This window comes from Ambystoma mexicanum, chromosome 1q, assembly GCF_040938575.1.
Source record: "Ambystoma mexicanum isolate Mex_15411 chromosome 1q, UKY_AmexF1_1, whole genome shotgun sequence".
Taxonomy (NCBI): domain Eukaryota; kingdom Metazoa; phylum Chordata; class Amphibia; order Caudata; family Ambystomatidae; genus Ambystoma; species Ambystoma mexicanum.
In genome coordinates, this window is record NC_090922.1 from 564,445,946 (window position 1) to 564,469,267 (window position 23,322).

General features: G+C 45.2%; 1 protein-coding gene across 2 annotated transcripts in view; it reads left to right on the plus strand.

The window, feature by feature from the left end:
• Positions 1-23,322, plus strand: part of LOC138531972 (von Willebrand factor A domain-containing protein 7-like) — a 174,756-nt gene that overhangs the window by 37,156 nt on the left and 114,278 nt on the right. For both annotated transcript variants that reach the window (XM_069641028.1, XM_069641027.1), the window contains exons 3-4: positions 19,172-19,444; positions 21,731-21,827. In XM_069641028.1, coding sequence (XP_069497129.1) covers positions 19,172-19,444; positions 21,731-21,827 — 370 coding nt within the window. The remainder of the gene's footprint in view (positions 1-19,171; positions 19,445-21,730; positions 21,828-23,322) is intronic.

Genomic DNA, 23,322 nt, shown 5'->3' on the forward strand with positions numbered 1-23,322 from the left:
CTTAGCAGCCAGATATTTTAGTTCTTTATAAAGAATATACATGTCAATAAACGGGTGCCATCGAAGAGATCTCAGATAATGTGGTAAAACCTCCAGGAACCATAAATGAATAAAACAGCAGAATGGATTTGAAAGGGACTGCAGAAAAGTCAGAGATGCCACTCTAGGTATCTCTTTTTACGTCTTGTCTTATTGAAGCTAGCAGCAGTAGTGGCGGCTGGTAGACTATGGGGGAAAATACATGATGTAAATGTATGAAGTGAGCACAGGAAAAAAGTGTGAGAATGCGACAGCAGAAATGTGAGTTTTCAAAGTACGACTAGATCGCATACAATAGAGTGTGAACATTATATTGCCAACACCTGGCATTGTGTGAGACTGAGTGATCACATAGAAAGAAGCAAGATATGAACTGAGGTTTCTATAGAAGAGGAAGACACCAAATGAAATTCTGTTTAAGAAAGGTTGGCTTTGGATATGTCAATTAGGACGATGCATCAAAACAATTCCATTTATATTATTGCCAAGTCAACAGGTGTTTCGCACTAGAGGCACAGTGCTTCATCGGGACTTGTGATTGTCATGTATCTGCTCCCGATCTATGAGGGCGTTCAGTCTGGCGCCGGTTTCTCAAGTGGAAGCCCCTCTGAATAATCAGAATGACCCAGTAATGATTGTTTTGGCCTATGGAGTTACACACAGGGCTTTCAAATATGATGGGTGCATTATTTTAACCATCGCCGCGACAAGATGAATATGAAAGGACGATTATGAAATAGAAGGATTGCCTGCTATCTTTTCAAGATTAATATAGAACATTATTAACAATGACTAACTTGGTAGCCTGATATTGTTGGTTCCATCTGGGCAGAGCTCTGGACCTTTCCATTCCTGTCTAGGTAGATGCCCCTGCCACCATTTCTCTCTAGGAAGTCCCATCGCTCGCCAGGGAGCCCCTCCCCCTACTTCCCACCACACCAAGCCCACAGCCTGCGTTCTTATTTACAAAGTTCCCTCTGTCCTCATGTCCTCTTTCTCCCTCTGCGAGCTTCAGTGTCATGGCAAATATAGCAAGCGAAACCCACCCACGGGTGCGTTGGCGAGCAAACAAATGTCAGACTTCCTTGGCAGGAGGTGTGAGTGCGCCCGTTATCACTGAAGAAGCCCACGCTCTTGCGAGAGGGGCGCCGAGCGGGATTTCAGAACAATGTCCCAATCAAAGGCAGGAGGCCCCTATGCAAGCGAAGCACTGAGGTCAGGCCAGACATGCCTGAACCTACCCAAGCCCTGTTCACCCATAACCTTTTAAAGTTATCAAGAGGGAACATCTGAGGAGGAAACACGATGCGGAGGGTTGTTTTTCTTCAGCAACCTCCAGTGTTTGGTTTTTTTACACACCTGCTCACCTGCGGGCATTCTTTGGTCTGGGCTGATCCTTGGAATGCTGAGACGGAAGCCTGGGCCCGCTCGGGAATCTCTCTGGGCGCGTAACTCCTCCAGAGGGGACTGTGGCGGCGAGGAGAGGGTAGAGAACGGGGCAGTGGTCGCTCTGGCAAAGTCATGTGCTAATAGTGTTATTGATCTTGTAGGCGGCAGGGCTGGAGTGGGAGCCGAAAGTGGCCCTGGAAAATGTTTTCCAAAGTGACCCCATATTTTGCCGAAGGAGCGAGCACAGCCCTTCTATGAGGGTATTGGGAGTATCCTCCAAGAAATTATCGGATACAATATGTCAAAAGTAGTGCACTTAAAATATGCTTGCAATATATATGAGGTGCAAAGACTGTCACAATGTGGATTATGTAATAGTGACCAGGTTTAGATGTAAGGGGCACTCTATATCGTGAGGCGCAATTTCTCCTCACAGATGAGCGCAAGATGCACAGGGTAGCGAGTGTTCATATGGATGACTGATCTGCCTTCAATTGGGCTTCCTGACCCCCAAGTTATGTCCTTTTGTCTCACATTAGGCACGTGGAAATGATGTCTGGGTCCATTAAATAAAATGGACATCATTTTCACATCATCAAGAAATGTAGACAGATCAGGGGCACTGCTGAACCCTTGAATAAAAGATGTGATTGGGGACATGTCAGTGGCAACATCACTGGGAACCCTCTAAGCTTTGTCATTGTCTTAGGACTGGCATTAATTCATCTATCTATACAGAGCAATGGGAATTCTAAGGAGAGCTACTGCATATTCAGCGTCAAAGCGCTACTCAGCAGTAGCACTACTGTCTGCAACCTTTGGTTCACCGGATGTTTTGGACTACAGCTCCCATCATCCCCTGTCAGTCTAGTAAATGATAAAGAATCATGGGCCTTGTAGTCCAAAACATCTGGAGAGTCAAAGGTTGCAGACTCTGATATGTGCGCTATATGGACAATGCAAGCACTTGTCTGCAAGGCAGCAATCCTTTTATCAGAACAAACTGGCACGTCGCAGAAAGACTGGCACATTTTGCTTACAGACACTCTGGGTACGTAGCAGGACTACTTTGTATTAATGTGAATTATTGGTACACCTTAAGGGATCATATTCATTGAAAGCAAAAGATGTAGGTCTTTTACAACATGACTGCTATGATGGAAACATACATGAACCTCCCAGAAGCACTGGTGTACTTAACTTTGAGCAGAATTTCTGTGCTTTGAAATTTCCAGGGCTCATGCTTTGCAGCAGATTGCTAGACTTGGAATGGGAAAGTACAGGAACTTCCGAGCAGGGCTGCTATAAGTTAATGGGCCAGAAATGTCACAGATTTTTTGTTTAATTGTATTTGGTTTATGATGAAAAAGAAAAGAAAAAGAATACCTTTACAAACATCTTGGCATAACATCAATAACCATGATCTCTCAACATGGTGTACACATGACGTATTGTGGTTACAGTTTTTCGATGAATCCCTAAGATATATTACTATGTGCAAATTCTGCAAATAATTTAAGTGCAACATCGCAACTGTGCAAAATGTGTTCTATGCTCATCTGCACAAGCTAAACTGATGAAAACTCCTTAAAAACATTAGAAAAACGTTAACATTAAAATATATATAAAACCATATATCCATCGTTAGGAATGTACGGTGTCTTAGGTGAGTCACACATTTACTGTTGTGATTTCCATAAATGCCAGAATTTTTAAAAGCCAAACAAAAGTAAATGAACATAAGAAGTAGATCAAACATGAGATGCACTCAATATTTCTTGGTAAGATGGAGTTATACATACAAATTATAGTCTAACAGTTTAAAATATTACACATTTGATGACAAACATAACAGCTCATTAATTCTAGCCAATAGGTGGGTGAGTGCTATTACCAAAGAGGTGTTCTCCCCCCACATACAACGGATCCACAGCAATTCCCTAGAGAAGGAGGAATCTCCGGTGTGGAATTTGCAGAGTAATCTGATTCTATCAAGTTCAAAGTATGAGCAATGGAGGACTGAGTGTTTCAGGGTTTCTGGCTCAGTGATCATTGAACAGAACCAACAGCACTCCATTTCTTCTTTCCCATTGTTTCTCTGCCAATAATGAGCGTGCTCAGAAGTAAGAAATTGACTGAGTTTGAAACGAAGAAATAAGGCGCGAGCTTTGTCACACGGGAAACATAGTAAGTAGTTTGCACGCTGTTTTCTTTTTTTGGCAAATCGTGCATATTCGTTATACGACTTGTAGGTGTTGTTGGCCTCAATCGTTAGCAGGCAATCAAATTCAAAATTTGAGGCAGATCAGCTCCGAGGACTTCGGAGGTTGCGGTAATTCTCGTTAGAAGGTGCTCCATCTTCGCCTCGAATCTTACCAGAGATTTTGGATTGGCCTATTTAAGCATCTTGCCTAAATCTTGATAATGTCACTGCTTTGAAGGACAACTTTACTCTGAAAAAGACAGTACCAACATTGTCAAGCATAACTGCAATACTTTGCAAATCCAGAACTGGCACGTGTCAGCAGGAGTGATGATGTACTCTAAATGGAAAAGTTTTAGCACCTGTCCCTAGGACTGACATACTCTTAATGGGGCAGTACTGGCACTTGTTAGCAGGATTTCCATGCTCTTAAAGCAATAGTACCATCACTGCTCAATAGCACTGCTATAATCGATGTGAAAGTATTGGCACTGATGAGCAATACTCCCATGCACTGAGATGGGCAGTACCAGAAACACTTGTGTACGAGCGCGATAGAAATAAAAATAAATAAATATCAATAAATAGCAATACGATGTTGCAGCAGGATTTATACACTTTGAAATGCAGAATACTAAGGTATTATAACAGGACTGTTGTGTACCCTAAAACAGCACGTTTGAGAGAGTACCTTCCAGCTGTGTTTCTTCTTCAGTCAAAGGTGCCTGAGGTTTGGCAACCCCTCCAAAGTCGCACCCAGTAGTAGCAGAACACGCCCCATTGATGTGCCACACCCACCCACCTGAATGGCACTGAACACCCTCCTTTCAAGTAACGATGGAAACACTGCTGTTATGTCGACAAATCGAGCCCCACGGCAGTAACTCTGCAAACACATTAAGAATGCCCTGTCCACCAAAGGTTGGTATACATTCGCCCACTTCTTCCCATATACTTAATGCAGAATCACATGCTGGCTTATACATGTAGCGCACACCACACACCGAAGTGCCCCTTTTTAGTTATCAACCAGCCGTTAGGTTATTTAGCTCTGAACAAAGTAAAGACTGGGCCACCGCGAACTGGGGTGGCGTACTCTTACCAAGAAGCTTCCCTTGAGAAGTCGCATCGCACAGGGGTCCCGCAGACAGTGAAATCAAAGGGGAAATGGCACAGGTTGCAGAGAGGGTGGCATCATGAGCACATGTGATGGGCAGAATGTTGGAACGGCTAGCAAGGAATTGGCTTAATAACTGGCCTACTGCGGAAAAAGCCTCAGGATTTCTGCAGAGCAAGTCTCCTATTAGACTTTTCTCAGAAGGGAACTATGCATAGGGGCGGAGTCAGTCACATGTAAGGGTTTCCTCCTTCACTGATTGTGGATGCTCCACGCAGGACGGCCGGGAGGCTGCACAGCTATTTCTGGGGTCTAAAGTGCTGTGTGGGAAACAGGGGCAGCTTTCACTTCCCACCTATCTCTAGTTCCCTGGCATAGTAGGGCTGCCTTGCTACATTCCCGGTTCCCGATGCAGCCTCCAGTGCCACCACAGAAACGGGGTAACCATGTCTGAAACCAACAATGGACCCTTTATGCACTCACAGCAACATGAGCAATAACTAAAAAAAAGAAACACTGCATGCACAACACGCACCTACTGCACACAGCCTATGCAGCCACTGAGCACAAGGCATGCACAGGATGTACAAAGTATGCGTGTCACACATAGACTGTGTATATCATACCACCACGCATCCAATGAGCGGACCCAACACACGCCATGCACAGAGGCAGCAGGGCGCATAAGTAATACCTCGCTAACAACTATTTTAGGGTAAACATCCAGAATTAAAAAGTCGAACCATTTCAATCTGCTGAAACGTAAACAGCATCCGCTATACACAAAAGAGTGGTTTAAATACAGCGAAAACAAACGACCATGTAATTGTTCTTTTTAACATATAATGGTTCACCTAAAGCCTACGCAACTGAACTGTAGCCAAATAATTTTAAACCAATCTCTTCTTGCTTGATAACCAATATACGTGGACTGCCCCGTATAAGTTATACAGGGCACTGCCCCTATTTGGTAATCAAGCAAACTGGTCCTCCTGAATGACTCCCCACTCTTCATTCGATTTTCTTGTCTAAGCTGCATTTGAAAATCAAAGGTTTACATTTAGAATTGGAACCTTCTCCCGTATCCCTTTGCAGTTCGCATGGTGCACCTCACCTGAAATCAAATGTCTGGCTGATTGGCAGCGCCGGCCTGAGCACACTGCTCGTGCTCGCCTCGTCGCCTCTCTGGGCACTCACAGCAGCAGCAGAGTCAGCACCACTGAGGTCGCCGCTGGGGCAGCCTACGCGCTGCACCTGCTGGGGCATAACATTGTCTCGGGCACCAATGAAAAAGTGGCCCACAGTTGCAAATGGCAATTCATTCCTTTTGTGACAGACTGTTTGAATAGTACCCAAGGGCGGAGGGTTTTTGATCAAATGTGATGCCAATTGTGCAATTTAAAGAATATGTATTCAGCAACCATGGTCAAGACTACTAGCCGCATAATGAAGTAACTCATCAATCTGGCCCATATTGGCCAAAAAAGTGGCCCTCTTTGACCTAAAAAAGGGCCCACTGTGACAGATCAACTTCTGGGGCACCAGAGGTCCAGGGATGAATATTGGTTTCTAAACCATCAATCAGTCCCACACCTCTAGTACACAAGAAGGGATCAGAATAGATTGGAAACACAAGTCAATTATAAACCCCCTTGTCCAATTCTGGTAAAGTGGACAGAATGGCAGGCTTATGTCTGCAATCTAGTGGATCGTTGGTTAGTTGCAACACAGCGAAAATACAATTATTACCCAATGATAAAAAGGACTGTCCAGCCAAGGCTGTATAACATATCTACTTTATTATTATTCATTATTCAACAGACAGTTCTAGCAACACTATGAAATACAACCCACCCTGTAAAGGACTGCAGAGGACAGACAGTTTCAAGAAGGAAAGGGGATGAACTCTAGATACTGACAGGAGGGTAGTTGGTAAAGTAATTAATCTCAATAATTCAAGGACACTTGGTTTCAACACAAGGGGAGCAATGGGTCGTCAAATGTCACTAGGGGCCTTCGGCACTAGGGGTGCAGTCGGTTGCAGTTCGAGGGGCTTGACTGCCTCAAAAATGTCCTTAAGGCAGATGCTGGTTGATGCTCGTCAATGCACTCCTCCTAGCTTCTTCGCTGGGCTTGTGTCATCCTTTAAATCAGACGGCCCAAAGTTGAGGAGAGTGTTGCAGGCACCGGCCTTGTCCTTCTTGCGGTTCAGAGACTCTCTGGCACTTCCCACCAAGGAAGCTTGCTGCAGGCTGGGTACCGGTTCTGGAGCTGCAAGAGGGTCATCCTGATTCAGTATCTCCCTCTGTTCCCTGGGAGATGTTTTGGGGAGGGATCTTGCTTCTCTCTTGGATTTTCTGGCATTCCATCAATGGTGGTTAGATGTAAGGCTGACTGTACCTTCAGCAGGATCCCAATGAGTTCTTCTTGCTATTCCTTGCAAATTCATCAGATGATCTGCTAAGAGAGGGACTTTTAAAGCCAAATTAACCCCAGTGATTGGTGCAGGCTAAACCTACCCTATTGAACCAATCCTGGGTCCCCACCAGCAATCTTCTGTTATGTGTGAGGTCATAACAAGAGTGCTTTGCAACAGGAAAGGTAAAGGGGTAAAAACATGCACTGTTAAGTACCACCCATCATCCTGTCTGTTGTGGATCAAAGGGTGTCTCTCGTTAATTGAGCTCTCTGTGGTTCCTGATCAAAGCGCAGGTCTCCCTTGAAGTTGTGGTGAGAACAGCCATTCTGTTTCCATCAAATCACATACTTTTACCCCCTGAAACGGGGGTCCCATGCGGGAGTTGCCTACTGTAAACAGTTGTCCCAGATATTACAGTTCACTGCCCTTGATACTAAGGGGTGGGAGCTGACTTCAGGGTGACACTATGCATATCAAAAAGGTGTTGGGTTTCCTGTCCCCTTTGTCAGCTCTGCGACTAGGCCTCTCGCAGGCCTGCTTCAAATAACTCTCATCAACATGCACTGCCACCAGCAGAACTGACAATGGGCAGGGCGGATCCATGGAGCCTTTGATATTTAATTAGGCTGACCATGTCAGGAGGAAGGCTTTTCCCTCCCCCCTTTTGAGATGCCTTCATGTGCTCCTGGGTGTCACATTCCAACTAAACTTGACATGGAGGACTGCACCTGTAGGCTGTGTCCCCCACAGTGCGCAGGTCTATGGGTTTGTCATGCAGTGAGCATAGGTAAATGTGTGTGGATTAGCCCGACCCGCTTTCTGTGGTTAATCTCCCAACATTCAATATCTTTAAAAAAAATATCCAAAAAAAAGCCCAGGCGAGTGGTCGAATACCTCATACCCCCACTAGTATTTTGCGTTTCTTGTTCAGGGTGTTGCCCTATTGCCCAATAGACCAGCCTGAGTTTGGGTAGATGCACAGGAGAGCATGCGAGGGGAGGCAGCGTCCTACAACAGAGTTATTGTGCATCACAAATGATGCTCCGAGTGTGGAAAACAAGCCTGTCGGTTGTCACATGTTCATGGTTCTGTTGTCATTGTATTGATGACTTTCTTTTGATTCACTTTGTGGAGACAAAGAAAATGGTCTCTTATCTTAGTAAGCGGTCCCCCGCCACCCAGAGCATGGCGTCGGGAAGCAGCATCTAAAAATCTCTGAAGACCTGGCACAGAAAAGCTTCTTCACAGCTACTCTTCAGCGAGCCTATGTCAAGCAAACTCTCAGCCCCACAGTTTCAAATTGCAATTCCTTCCTTTTGTGACACTGTTTGAATAGTACCCAAGGGGGAGTTATTTGATAAAATTTGATGCAAATGGTGCATTTTAAAGAATATTTATTCAGCAACACCGGTCAGAGCAATTAGCTGCATAGAGAAGTAACTAATCAACCTGCAACACATTGCCAAAAAAGTGGCCCACTTTGACAAAAAAACTGGGCCACATCAGGATTTTGTGTTTTTGGTTCGGCCACTGGCCTATTGCCCTATAGGCCAGTCCAAGCCTGGTTGTGTTTTTTGTGTAATGTTATGAAATGTAGCTGGCTTTTGAATAGCACAACATCTGCCATTCTGCCGGCCTCTCTTGTGTTTAGAGAAAGAGACAGAGGGCTTGTTTGCAAAAGGTTTTTCAGTGGGATTGCACCATTGTAAAACACTTTTTTAAATCAGGCCCAGAGTGAGTGGTGATGAGCGGTAGAGAGTACACCATTTTTCCTTAACTATTATATATCTCAATGGGATTTTTAAATAGTTGGAATTGACTGGATAAGAAGTTTTAATAACCTTCATAACTTTTTACCAGGCCATTTACATTTTTTAAAAGTACCATCTTTTTCCTGCAGAATTCCATTCCGTGCAAAAGTGATTTATTTTTATTTGAATGTATAGATCACTTTTTTCACAGCACTACGTAATGACAATTCCTTTTACAAATAAATGAGTGAGAGAATGCGAGTGGCAGTACAAGAATCAATAATTAAGCATAAAAGAAGAGAGTATACGCTACCTAAGGTGGCAAAAGTGGGGCCTGAGCGAAGAGTTTGAGGGCTAGTAAGAAGAAAGAGCAGACACGGCGTTGGGCACAGCGGGGAAGAGGGACAGTTAACAGATGATGGGGGTGTGAGGGAGATTTTTCTACCGCCCTCTGGTGCGGGGTGTAAACATATCTCACCTAATGACAGAAGGGTTTCCAACCTAAAGATACACCAAACTCTCTCCGGGTATGATATGATATGATATGATATGATATGGGATTTGTAACGCCTATACACAAGTGTTTCAAGGCGCGACGAGGCAGGGAGGGGGGAACAAAGGGAAGACAGACAACGATTCTACTAGGCCAGGTGTCATTCAGATCGCGCAAGTGCATGGTTAGAGGGGAAGGGAAAAGTGCAGTACAGGGGTAGTAGAATAACAAGATAAATAATAAGGGCCAGCTGGTGGCAAGTGCAAGGTAAGTCCAGACAAGTGCTGGGAAGGGGGGAAGAGGGGCTGTAGGGATACAGAGACAGTCCCACAGTGCAGGGGTTGCCAGGGAGGCAGTGCAAGGGGAGAGTGGCTGGGCCAAGGACCGAGATCGGTGAGAGTGGCCCAGTTGCAGATTCAGTGCAGTTTCAGTCAAGAATTTAGCAGGGGAGAGGGGGAGAGAAAGCAGACGCAAAGAGGAAGGTCTTGAGGTGCTCTGGAACCGGAGATGGTTCTCCTCATGTTTCAGGGATGCAGGAAGGCTGTTCCAGAGGGAGGCCCCTGCCGCGGAGAGAGATCTACCCCCAACTCGTTGCTTCGAGAAGCGGCTGACCCTGAGGGAGTTGGAGGCGGATGAGCGAAGAGCTTGAGAAGGAAGATATTTAGGAAGAGAGAGTTGAAGGTATTTTGGCCCCAGGCCTCAGAAGGTCTTGTGGACAATGCAGAGGGTTTTTAACTTAATCCTCGCAGCCACTGGGAGCCAGTGTAGAGATTTCAGTCCTCGAGAGATACGGTCCCTGGGCTTGAGGCCAAGGACAAGTCTCGCAGTCCTGTTCTGGATGAGTTGCAGAGGGCAGAGAATAGAGGCAGGCAGATTTAGATAGAGGCTGTTACAGTAGTCCAGCTTAGAGAGAACTAGGGCTCTGGAGACAGTGAGCTTCTGGGGAAGGAGAGGAAAGGAAGAATACCTCTGAGGAGGTGCAGCTGGTAGTGTGACTTCTTAGAGACGTCAGATATGTGAGGAGAGAAGGAGAGTGTGGAGTCGAAGATGACCCCAAGGTTTTTTGCCTTGCAGGTAGGAGCAGGAAGAGGGCCAAGAGAGGCCGGCCAGAGAGCTGCAGGGAAGGAGGGAGTGGGTGTGCCGATGAGTAGAATCTCAGACTTACTGGCATTAAGGCAGAGGTCATTGGCGGCACACCATTCCTGGATAGCAGACAGACAGTCAGAGATGAGGAAAGGAGAGGAGGAGACCGAGGGTAGCCTGAAAATGAGCTGGGTATCATCCACATAGCACTGAAGGTTGGGGCAGAGAGTGGCGATGCAGTGAGCAAGGAGTGCCAGATACTGGCCGAACAGCCAGGGAGAGAGGTTAGATCCCTGGGGGACACCACAGGTAGAGAAAAAGATGTCAGAGAGGAAGGACCCCAGTTGGACCTGGGAGGGTCGATTGGAGAGGAAAGAGGTCAGCCACGCCAGGGCCTGACCAGTGATACCCGGGTTATCACGGAGACGGTTGAGCAGGATGGCATGGTTGACAGTATCAAAGGCAGAAGAGAGATCAAGCAAGATGAGGACACCCGGGGTGTTAGAGTCAAGGTTCGAGAGCAGGTCTTCACGGATGTTCAGGAGAGCAGTTTCCGTGCTTCTGGCAGCGCTGAAGCCAGACTGATGGTCATGAAGACTACCAACAGATTCAGCATGGAGATTAAGCTGGGAGATGGCCAGTTTCTCCAGGAGCTTGCCCAGGAAGGGAGTGATGGAGATTGGGCGATAGTTAGCCAGGCAGGAGCGGTCAGAAGAGGGTTTCTTAAGAAGAGGGTGCACAAGGGAGTGCTTAAGGGGGCATGGGAAGACTCCAGAGGCGAAGGAGTGATTGCAGAAGTCAGCCAGTGCAGGAGCCAGGGAGTCGATGTGGTCCTTGATAGTTTTGGAGGAACAGGGGTGAACCTGTTTTGACGAGACTTTCATAGATGGGACTTGTCTGGAAACCTCGTCAGCAGAGTCAAGGGGAAAGGCAGAGAAGGAGGGAGGAGGGGTGGCTGCAGAAGGGCCAGAGGAAGAGCAGGGAATAGAGGTAGGGAGGTGATAGGAGGAGAGTGAGGACAGGTTGTCCTGAGTTTTTTAAATGAAGTGAGAGGCCAGTGCCGTGCAGAGGGCCTGGGAGGGGACAGGAGAGGTAGAGACTGCAGCAGGGTTGGCCAGCTCCTTGCAGATTTTAAAGAGTTCAGCCGAATTCTTAGATGCCGCAGAGATGCGGGCTTGGATAACATTGGCAGAGCAGCCAGGCTTCCGGCTGGGGAGGAGGGAGGCTGACAGTGAGGTACACTTAGTCCCAATCACTACCCCCAGAGAATACACCTCATCAGCATACCTAGAAATAATGCCAGCTTCATTAAAAGGTTCAAATAAGTACTTTGGGATAAGCATAACTCATATCAAGACATTGCATATGTATCAAACCAGTAAAGCGCCCAAGCTTAATGTAGGACTGTTGCTTGGTGGTAAACTCAGAACATACAAGGGCGAAGGGTAGCGAGAGAAGGAGAACCCTGGACAGTAGAATCATGCATTTACATAGTCAGGATCGGGGCCTGTAATCCCCACAAGCTCGGACACATAGTAAGCTTATTATTACACATGTAGACCATATACTATATAGTAAATAAAGAGAGATAGAACAAGGGTAGACAGGTCTAGTGAAAAGAGTGACTGGGTGCACAAAAATAGAACAGCCACTTTAAAAACAACATTTTAATAAAAAACAAATACATTTTAAAACAAGTATTAAATCAACAATAGTGTGAAATTATATTCATAGATCAAACAATTTCGGATTTTAAGAGAAACCTCTTAATGGAAAAAGAATTGTAAACGTAAGTACAAAAATCAGTGGTTAATCACTGTGTACAATTTGCAGTAGGTTAGCACAAATTTCAATTCCAACAGCTCTGGTATTATACAGAGTCATATAGTCTCGACATGTTTCAGTTCATATGTCAGATGTACAGAACTTTCTTCAGGAGAGGGGTACACATGGATTTCCTATATTCAACCAAAAAAAGGAGGACAGGGTCAGCTACAGATGCTGTGTTAGTCTCCAGAAAGAACCCGAATGTGGTTTGTGAACCAGTACAACAAGGCAGCAAGATTACCTCGAGTTAGTTCTAGTGGGGGCGGACAACTCAGCAGAGAGGAGTCAAAGGATACACACAGTACTCCTTAGACGTTACTACAAAAAAGCATAATAAATAGCTTTTAGATCGCTAGCAGGATTAGAACAACCCCGAACAACCACCCTTTAGAATTACAATTATAAAAAAGAGCGGTGGAAGTAAGTGGAACCCACCTAGACATATAACAGTAGGGCAGGCACGGTGGAGAGGTAGTCAACACTGATGGTCACCTTTCAGGACAAATGGTCCTCAGGGGACTTGGGCTCCGCGCAGTGAAGATGTCATCTAGAAAGGTAACCGGGACAGCTATAATTACTATGGCAGTTTGCACGTAGACAAACAGTTTCTCAAGGGATTGGTAGAAGGGCAATACAAAAGAGAAAGAGGGAGAGAGGAGGAAGGCCAAAAGTACCTTAGGGGAGGCCAAACATCTTATAGACGATTGCAGTGGCTCTCTAAGTAGGAAACGGGTACTGATGCGAGAGGACCTTACATGTGTCAGGATCGTATAAATCTGTCTGGTCTAAAAATAAATCTAAAATCAGTGTTTAAGTTACATCCTTCGGGATATATATGGATATAGCAGAACAAGGATAAATACCTTAGTGCGCTGGCAAGAATGCATGGGCTTGTAACAAGAAACCGAGCGTTCTGCAAGCTGCGGTCAGTGATCCCGCTGCAAAAAGGAGCAGAAAAACATCTGCCACGTTATCATTGGATCGAGGTGTAAACCACTTGCAACCAATGCACAAGCGTGTTTTTAAAGAAAATCGCTTACCTAGGTTGGAACAGAGTACAGAGAAGTAAGCGTGTGATGCGCCGACGGGTCTACGGAGATGTAGTAAGTTTAGCCATGGGCGAGGCCAGCACGGCATATAATGGAAATGCTAGCAGGTCCGTTGCTAAGAAACGCAGGACATGTGTCCATCGTCGCTGACAGTGACACCAGGAAGGATCCTGGAGTAGAAAAAACGGCGGCCATCTTAAGATGGAGCCTATACAGGGATACAGGGCTAATCACCCTGGTATAGAAGTGGTAAAGTAGCCCTGTAGATGAAGTCAAGTATCAGCGCTACCAAAAAAATCAATCAAATCTACACTAGGGATAATGGCATTCAGAGGGAAAAAAAGGTAAAGGTGCATGTATTAATGGGCCAGACAACATCTAGCCAAGAAGTGAATCGCGCAAAGCATGACATTATGAATAATATCCTCGGTGGTGCCTACTAAAGTGTGAGAACCTCTAATCTGAAGAGAAAAGAGAAGAGAACGGTGGGTACGTGTAAGTCCCCCTAAAGACCCTCCGGCCCAGCCCCAGTCTCTATTAAGTATAATTTACAACAGTCGAAAAGAAGGGTCACAAGGTGAACGACAACACCAAAAGTGTCAGGAAGTGTTACTACATGACAACGGCAGGTGGAAGACAAATCAAATACAGTGTCTAATGTAAAAGGCAAGTGGGCAAGGATCAGTCCACCATATTCACAGTTTAGTATATAGAGATGTACATAAATTCCAGATGGAGGCCCAACAGTGAGCCACAACTTAGTGTGAACATTAAGGATTTGTTGCTAGTATACATTAATCAAGGGCTGTATGTAAGATGTTAAACAGTGACCAAGCTTTTCTACATGTAGCAAGTTGAGAAGTTTGACAACATAGAATAGTTAAACATACAGAGTCAAAATCACTTTTTCTAAGAATGTATAGAGAGAACTGGGTAAGACATGCGGGAAGTCGGGTTAACCGGATATTCATGCGGGCATCTTTCTGTGCCAGATTTACTTGTTAAGTTTGTGCCATTCAATTGAGTCGTTGAGACCATTTACATCACTCCTGATCCTAAAGATAATTTCTTGTTCTAATTTAAGTAATTTACGATCAGGATTAGTGTTCTTGCCTCATGCCAAAGTTTGTCGAATTGTCCAAGTAAAGTCTTTGCACCCATGGTTGAAGTCTAAAAAATGGTTAACCACGGGGGCATTTTCAATTTTGTTTTTAATGCAACTTCGATGTTCAAAGATTCTTGTTTTTGCCATTCTGGTTGTCATCCCCACGTATGGTCGCCCGCATTTAGAGCGGATGAGATATACCACGTAGGTTGTGTTGCAAACAGTCATAGTTTTTTGTTTCCATATACTAGATGCCATGACTAGAGGATGTAAAAAGAGTTAACACTTTCCCAAAAAGGATCAGAGGGCCTCCAAAAAGCCAGAAGAGGCTTATAACTACAGTAACAGACTAGGCCATCGTGAAGCCTGCATATTACTTATCATGTCATGTAAAGAGAGTACGTAATGAGTAACGTGGTCCAATAATGTCACCTGTGGGTTTGAGTGACATTTACAAACTACTTTGCCTTTGGCCTTCTTGTTTATAATGTCATGGAATCCCTCAATGGCGATATTGGGCCACGATACAAAGTTACCTGACACTGTGCAATGTAGTGTATGACTCCCTCGCGAGGTAACAGAGCTCTTGGTCTGCAGCCTGATGCTTTATATTCTCCATGTCCTCATTGGATGCACCTGAAGTGCTGTCAATATTGTCTAGGAAGAACGAATACTTACCATGCAGGGGAATGCCTGGGTGCAAAGTGATTAATCACACAGGGCATACACAGGGTCTCTTCATTGCCACTGGGTATTTCACACAGCGTGTCCGCCAGTCGTACTGTATTTAGGGCAGGGCTACTTAGGAAAACAAAGGAATGTACTCTTGAAGCTCCCACTAAGGGGATTTTACTAAAGACCCCTGCGCTAAAATAGTGCTCATATATTTTCAAACTGAAAAACAAATATTCAGTATTGCCATCCATAATTTTGTACATAGAAAAGTTCTACAGTGGGTAAAATGTGTGAACTTGTTATCATTAACAAAAGTGTAGCAGTGTGTAGACCATTTGTAAAGTCCCTTTCATTACAGAAGCTTCACTATAACTTAATAGACCTCGCCCAAGAGCCGTACCGGGTGTTATGGGCCCTGAAGACTGAGTTAAAGGCCGATACCAACGGTATGGCCCGAGGGCAAGGCCTATAAAGCTATTAGAACCCATGGCCAAAGAGAAAGAAGTTCCTTTAAAAATATATATTTTTTATTATTACGTTGTTTTTTTGGGGGCTAGAATATTCCCTATAGAATATTTAAGTTAAAAAAAAACATGAAACATAATATTACTAAAAGCTATTAGAACCCATGGTCAGAGAAAAAAGTTCATTAAAAAATATAAAATGTTAAATTATTATATTGTTTTTAGGGGATATTTAAGTTTAAAAAACATGAACAATAGCATGGCAAAAATATAAGTCATGCTTATTTATAGTAAGCTATTCTTTTCACTAACAAACAAATGAAAAAGGATGATAGTTTTGGGAAAAATGTAATTTTCACTTTGGCCACTGGAGGGGGTGAATCACTGTTAATGCACAACTTTCCGAGCTGAAGAAAGCAAAGACCAAATTTGGAGCTATAATGATATAAACCCGCAAATTGACCAATAAGAAAGGGATATTCACCGCCCCAGGGTTCTAGTACAACCTTTATCAGGCTGTGCCATACACCAGTTCTACATGTGACATTTCGAAAATGCAACTGTGTTTTTCGAAATTATTTTTTTGTCAGATCCCCAAATTTAGTCCAAAAAAAAAAGAACTTTTAAAAAAAGATCCCAATTCCAACCGAGTTATAAAACGTACTGGTTTGTATAGCAGTACAATGTTGCTTTTGGATTTATATTTCTCGAAACAATTGATAAAAACTAATTTAGTTTCTTTTCACCTGTTTTGTTGGAGCAAAACCAGCCCCCATTTAGATTTAAAGTTAAACACTTTTTTTATCATAATTGCCCAAAACATTTTTCAGGATCTTTATTTCGTAGAGTAAAAGTCCTACACATCCTCCTTCATATTCCTTACTTATTTTTTCAGGGGGAAAACAATCAACAATTCCAATTCAAAGTTTTTTTTTTTAAGTTGTTCATTTGTTTCCTTGCTGTGAAATAGACATTGGCTTTGAGTACAGTCATAAAATAATATGTTCCTTACAGGTGGGGGAAGGAACTCCAAATAAACCATACATCTGTAAACAAAACGTTTTAATGACATGTCCAATTGTAAGTATATTTGTTTTTCTTAGCCCTGCAGCCCCAGAATATAAAACGGTTCATAGTGAAATTGACAACGTTTTGTCAATGTCAAAGGTTTGTTTTTCTAAATAACATTGGACAGTGAGAGTTCACTAAAGAAAGTAGGTCCTGAGACTCCCTGTCTGCCGGGGATATTCCACTCCTGAACAACACAGGGAACTTCTTTAGGGAAGGAGATGGCTACAGACTGCTTAGAGTGAAGGATGCATGTTGGATTTCGATGTGAGTGTTTGCTCAGTATCTCAAACAGAAATAATGTGCAAAGACTGCAAAACAATGGCATGTGGGATCTTAACGATGGATGGTAAGCGGTGACAGTGTTTGCCAGAGGGAGTGAGAAGTCAGGTTGTGCGCGGCTTTTGCAGACGTTCCGATAAGCATTAAACATACAAGCCCAGGGTCTGCTCCAGAATTGCCAGTATGTTGATGAGACGCCACTATAACTGCAGGTGTCATCCAAAGGTGGTCTTCAGGTGTTGGGGGTTGCCTTCAGAGAACTGGGTTGTTGGCGGTCGACCACTATTAACGGTAATATCAGGGTTTTGGGTAGCAACTCATGAAAGAGTCCTCCAGCTGTGAAGCACTGTAATGATAGCTCTTACTACCCAATATACTGATATTTAAATTACCAGCCACCAAAAGGGTAGTGCTTTGGGATTCGAACTTGCAAACTGCAGGCTGGTCCCAAGTATGACGCAAGCGCTTAACTTTCTGAGCTAAACCTATTGGCATATCTCACAACTAAATGCATCCAAAACGGAATTGTGCTGCTAATCAAGCAGCCATGTAAACTGTGTGGGGGACTGCGATGCAGGACCTGACAGTGGAGAGCGTGGCGCCTCCATTTGCCTTCTCTGCTAAACTCCTTGGGTGTCATCTTCCAAAATCATTCGGGACCTGCACATAACATATCTTGCTTAATCTGTACATTTCCTTTTGTTTACTGCCAGATCTCTTTCGTATTTTCATTTATTTTGGAGTTTTGTCTGGATTCTGAGGTTATAATGCTTGTTGCGCTTTGAGTCTGGGAATGCATTTCTGGCACCTTTGTCACTCCTCTGAGGGCCGGATGTGCTCTTCCAAATGTGTGCAATGGTATCACCCCATCACTGCGCATCAGGAAAATACTGAATTCCAATTTAGCAGAAACTATATGTGGAGGGTGGGTAGTATGGGGGGGGGCTGCAGGTGGTCTCCCCCCCCGCATATAAATGCGCGAAAAGAAGAAAAAAATAACTTTTTCGCATTCGGTATTTCCGATGCGCAGTAATCTCATAGACCCGTGTGTAACTGTGTTGTGAGACAAGCTTGGAAAAGTTAAAGCTTTTTAACACATTCGCCCAAGGTACAAGTCCTGAAAAAAGAAGTGGGGGAACTCATTAACACGAGAATGTGAAGTACCTCATGTGAAGTGAGTCACAGGGAGTTTACAGGTTAAGTAATGTGGGTAGATCCGACTCTCTGTGTGCTTGGTGTCCTGGGGTGTAGTCAGGCTTGCTGCACCGCCAGAGCCTTCAGGCTCGCTCCCAGCCCCAAGAGGTAAATAAGAAAGGACGCAGGGTGCCTCTGGATGATTGCGCTAGCCTAAGTAATCACATTCCAATAGCAAGAAAGGTTTCTAAACTGCAATTCTGTTCAATATAAATCAACACAAATAGCTTCATGCTCTTGGTTATCTGTAATTTACTTCTATGTTCATTAACAGTTCAGGCCGTCAGCAAACACATGTTTCAACAAAACTGTCTTCGTCAAGGCAAGGTCAAGTATTATAAAATGCCTGATTAGTGAGGCCCTGTAATCTTGTCAATAGTAAGTAACGTTCTCACGGTTGTGGTGGTTCAATATGTGAAACCCTCCAGCATGGTTGAGCACTTAGAGTAGAATGTTCAAAGGCGCAGTGGCTGTACTCCAGTACATAGCCCCAGTGGGAGTAGTCTGCCCACCATGCTGGAGGGTTTCACATATTGAACCACCGCAACTGTGAGAAGTTGGTTGTAGGGACAGTATTTTTAGGTGCGGTGGGCCATGGGTGCTGAGTAATGAACTTCATCATGGTGGGAACATTTTACTGTTGTAGATATGTGGCATGATTTTTAAATGCTTTTGAACTGTACATTGTTGTAAAACACTAGAGCATACCTTTTGTGTCTTAAGGGCATTGGAAAAAAATAATAAATAGATAGAAATGCTTTATGCAAATAAGGTGAAAAGCCTAATTTAGAAATAAAACAACCTCAAGTTGTTAGGCGAAGGAGAAGAGAGAAAGTGCTAAGGGGGGTAGACAATAGAAAGTTGATGGTCGCTGTCTTATGACGTGTTGCATTAGGAAGCGTGTGGAGTATGCTTTAGATGACGCAAACATACTGTTAAGGCAAGCAAATTGACCGCACGTTTTTCAACTCAGGCAGTAGTGCTGATTAAGTTTTGGTTTCCTTGTTGCTTAGGGCGAACTGGTGGCAGAGGAATTGTTCAAATTGTACTATGGGGCTCCAGTCTCCACAAAGAGATTCAAAATGGCGCTCGATGAAATCATCCGGAGTAACAACGAGGTGGACTTTCTCTTCCCCAACGACGCTAAGAGCCACAGCGAGGCCGAGAAGATCAAGGAAGCCAAACTGTTAATACTCGAGAAGAAAAAGCAAACCATCGCCAACATCATAAAGGAAAAGTACAACGCAGCCAGAGTCAACCTGGGAGTACTTCTACACACACTGCAGGTATGCGGAGAGAATCCTACACACACACAGACACACACACACACACATACGCACACACACACACACACACACACACACAGTGAGGTCTATTCCGCACGCTGCAGTCTGGCAATAGGCACCCTCATACATGCAGTAAAAGAGATGTGTTACACACAGACTCCAGGGGCCAGAATATAGAAACTTTGCACCGGTGCAATTGCAAAGTTTGTACAGTATTAGCACTAGGGCAAAGTTTGCCCTATTTTTAAAAACACTGGGACACACCTTTGCACCTCGACAAGTGCAGTTTGGCATATTAAAAGCACCAGGGAAAAAATTGCATAGTGCAAAAACATGCATTTTCACTACATTTTTGCACCAGGGCAAAGTTTGCCCCAGTGCTAATTACGGAATGGCATTAGCACTTGGGCGCACTCTGCCCTGATGCAAAAATGCATCAGAAATGTATATTTTTAGCACTAGGGCAATTTTAGCCCTGGTGCTTTTAATATGCCAAACTGCACATGTCGAGGTGGAATGGTAAGTCTCTCGGCCAGGTAAAGTGGTGTTTTGGTTATGGGGGCTTAGTTGGTGATCCAGGATGTCTTGAACATGATGGGTGATGATCGGGAGATCCAGTGCAGCTCCTTGATGATGAGGTAGTGGGGGTTGAAGGGTTGAATTATCTTAGTCCTGTGACGAGGTGTGCTGTACAGCCTGCTGGACCAAGGTATGGCTTGGGGCCAAGGTGGCACCTGCCGCTAAGGCAAGTAGGGTGTTACCAATGTTCAGGTAGGTGATGACCAAGGCTTGAACAACTGTTCTTAAACCCGGGGAAGGAATGAAAGGCATGACTTTGGGGAGGAACATCAGCCAGTATTCATTCTGCCTTGGTCTTCTTGTCATTATGTATTTTGAATCAGGGGTCACAGTGGATGGTAAAGACAAGAGATTTTTCACTGGGTGAGCGTTGAAGTGTGAATGTGTCAAGCTTCAAGGCAGTGTGTCAATTCGGACTTGGACATGCTTGGTGAGGTTTCCAAGGGTAATGAATTTGATCTGGTTGTTGGGTTGAGCTTCATGTCAGTGCTTGACATCAAGACTTGGATGAGCGACCGTTGACGGATGTCATTGATGCAATTCATCTTTAGGTTAAGCTGATTGTCATCTGTATGTTGGTCTATCTTCGTGCTGGTGTTGGATCAGAATCCTCCCCCCGGAGGTTCTTTATGGCGATTGAAGATGACAGGGGACAAGATGGAGCCTTATGGAACTCCACATGTTCGTGGACCGCGCTGGGATCTGTTGGGTACCATCTGGATGAACTGGCCTCTGTTGGAGCAGTAGGAGACCAACCACTGCTGGTCTGTCAAAGCCCATGCAAAGAGTCAGGATGAGGGCTTTGTGTTCACTGGTATCAAAGGCGGCAGAGAGGTTGAGTAGGACAAGTGAGCAGGCGTCTCCTTTGCCCAAATTGTGTAAAGCATCCTCCATAACCAGGATGGTGGCGGTCCCTGTATCTTGGATTAAACATTCGCACCTGCAAACACTCAGTCAATGCAAGATGGAGATTGCACACTCGGACAAACATCACGGTGATGGGAGACTGGGAACACCCACTTCTGTTATTCACAGTAATTGTGGGATTTTGTAGACACATACACACCATGGAGGCTTCTATTTTTACATGCATTGCAGGTAAGCAGAGTGTTTCTGGGATCACAAACACACACACAGAAATTCCTAAGGCTACCCTTAGACATACAGCAGGTAGAGAAATGAAACCTGGGGTTATACACGCAAGCACACAGAAGCCCGGCATGCCTCTTGAGTCCACTGCACTGGTAAGGATCACAGAAAGCCTGGAGTACTGAAACACTCGTGCTGCAATGTGGGGCTGGAGATGGCACTGGGGCTGGTTGCTATTAGTCTTTAGCAGGAGGTAAGGAAAAAGAAGGTTCATTCCATGATGATATGGCCCTGCGTACCTGAATGAGCATGACACATTATGTATTGCTGCGTGAGCTCTTGCGTGTGCTCGCTTCCGCTGGAGGGCTTGGTGCACTGGTAGGACATGAACTGTGCTCTAAAACCTATGACTTTTTACTCTCAAAATGCACCATCTTGCCCTTTTCCTTCTTGGCGCCAATGAGAGGTCCGCTCGATGCTTCTCGTGCTAGCTGTAATATGGGGCTGGACTGACACTATTTTCCAGGGCTGCTATTGGTTCCCACTCCAACCCAGACTGGTTCCAAAGTGTGTTGTTTAACCTTTATGATTTCAGTCGACATGTTTTCTGAATTTCAGGACTTTTACAGTCACAGCAATTGGATTGAGCTGGGAAATGTCGACAGCACCAACAAAGGCCTGACCTCACACAATGAAATCCTGGGCACGATTGCAGGTCTGTGTGCTTCTCTTTCAAACCGCCTATGTACTTTTCTGGTCTCAGTCTTTTGTCTGCAGTTAAGAACGCATTCACTGTTGCTGGTCACCACAGAGGCCTCTCCAAACCACCACTCTCTTTCTGCTCCGCGAGCGGGCCACTCAGCATCCCCAGTAGCGGAGCCAGCTTTTGGTACAAGGGGGAGGTCGTTAATATAGCTCCAGCGGGAGGGTGGGGGCGCTCTGGGCACCAGAGGGCGCCTGGGTGGGGATCGGTGCCTCCCCTACCCCGGCAGCCCCCTGGCTCCGCCACTGCACTGACCACCTTCAGAACTTTAAACAGGCCTTCCATTTACTGTAGTGTTTTGTTTCCACAAACCCACTCACAATTGTGCCGTTTTTTCTGACAGGACCCAAAGGGCTAGGAAGCCATGCAAATGGTAGACTCTGTGCTATGATGAGGCTCAGTAGCTTAACATACTACTTCGTTGCAATCTTCAATTTCTCTGCCTGCCCGAGACCTGGACTGCCCCACACAATACTATCACTCCTGCCTCTCTTCTCACTTCCTCTACTCATTTCTCCCATACCCCGGGTGCCGCTGGCCAAGGCGGTGCCCTGGGAGAGTTAAACAGTCTCTCTGGACCCTTTCTTGGCCTTCTCCTGATCGCTCTCATTTCTCCCACACCCCTGGTGCCGCTGGCCAAGGCGGGGCCCTGGGAGAGTTTAACAGTCTTCCTGGACCCTTTCTTCGCCCCCTCCTGATCGCTCTCATTTCTCCCACACCCCTGGTGCTGCTGGCCGAGGCGGGGCCCTGGGAGAGTTTAACAGTCTTCCTGGACCCTTTCTTCACCCCCTCCTGATCGCTCTCATTTCTTCCACACCCCTGGTGCCTCTGGCCCAGGCAGGGCCCTCGGAGAGTTTAACAGTCTCTCTGGACCCTTTCTTGGCCTCCTCCTGATCGCTCTCATTTCTCCCACACCCCTGTGCTGCTGGCTGAGGCGGGGCCCTGGGAGAGTTTAACAGTCTTCCTGGAGCCTTTCTTCGCCCCCTCCTGATCGCTCTCATTTCTCCCACACCCCTGGTGCCGCTGACCGAGGCGGGGCCCTGGGAGAGTTTAACAGTCTCTCTGGACCCTTTCTTGGCCTCCTCCTGATCGCTCTCATTTCTCTTCCTTTGAATATCACAGTCCTTTTTCTAGACCTCTGCCAGAGGGTTTGCTAGTAATCTATAGACCCCTTGGTCCCATCTGTAATTTGTGCAATGACCTCGGCTCTCTATTATCATCCCTTCTTCCACCTCTCCTTGTCCTTCGTCATACTCAGTGACTTTAATCTCCCCCTCCTAACTACTCATTCTGCATCCCTTTTTCTTTCCTTCATGGAAGCTTATCATCTAAATCTAATCCCCTCCCTCTATCTTATATTTCTGGCGGCTTTCTTGATCCTGTCTTCTCTTCACTTCCCTCTTCTACTACCGCCATCACTGATCATCCTATTCCCTCTTCTGACCTC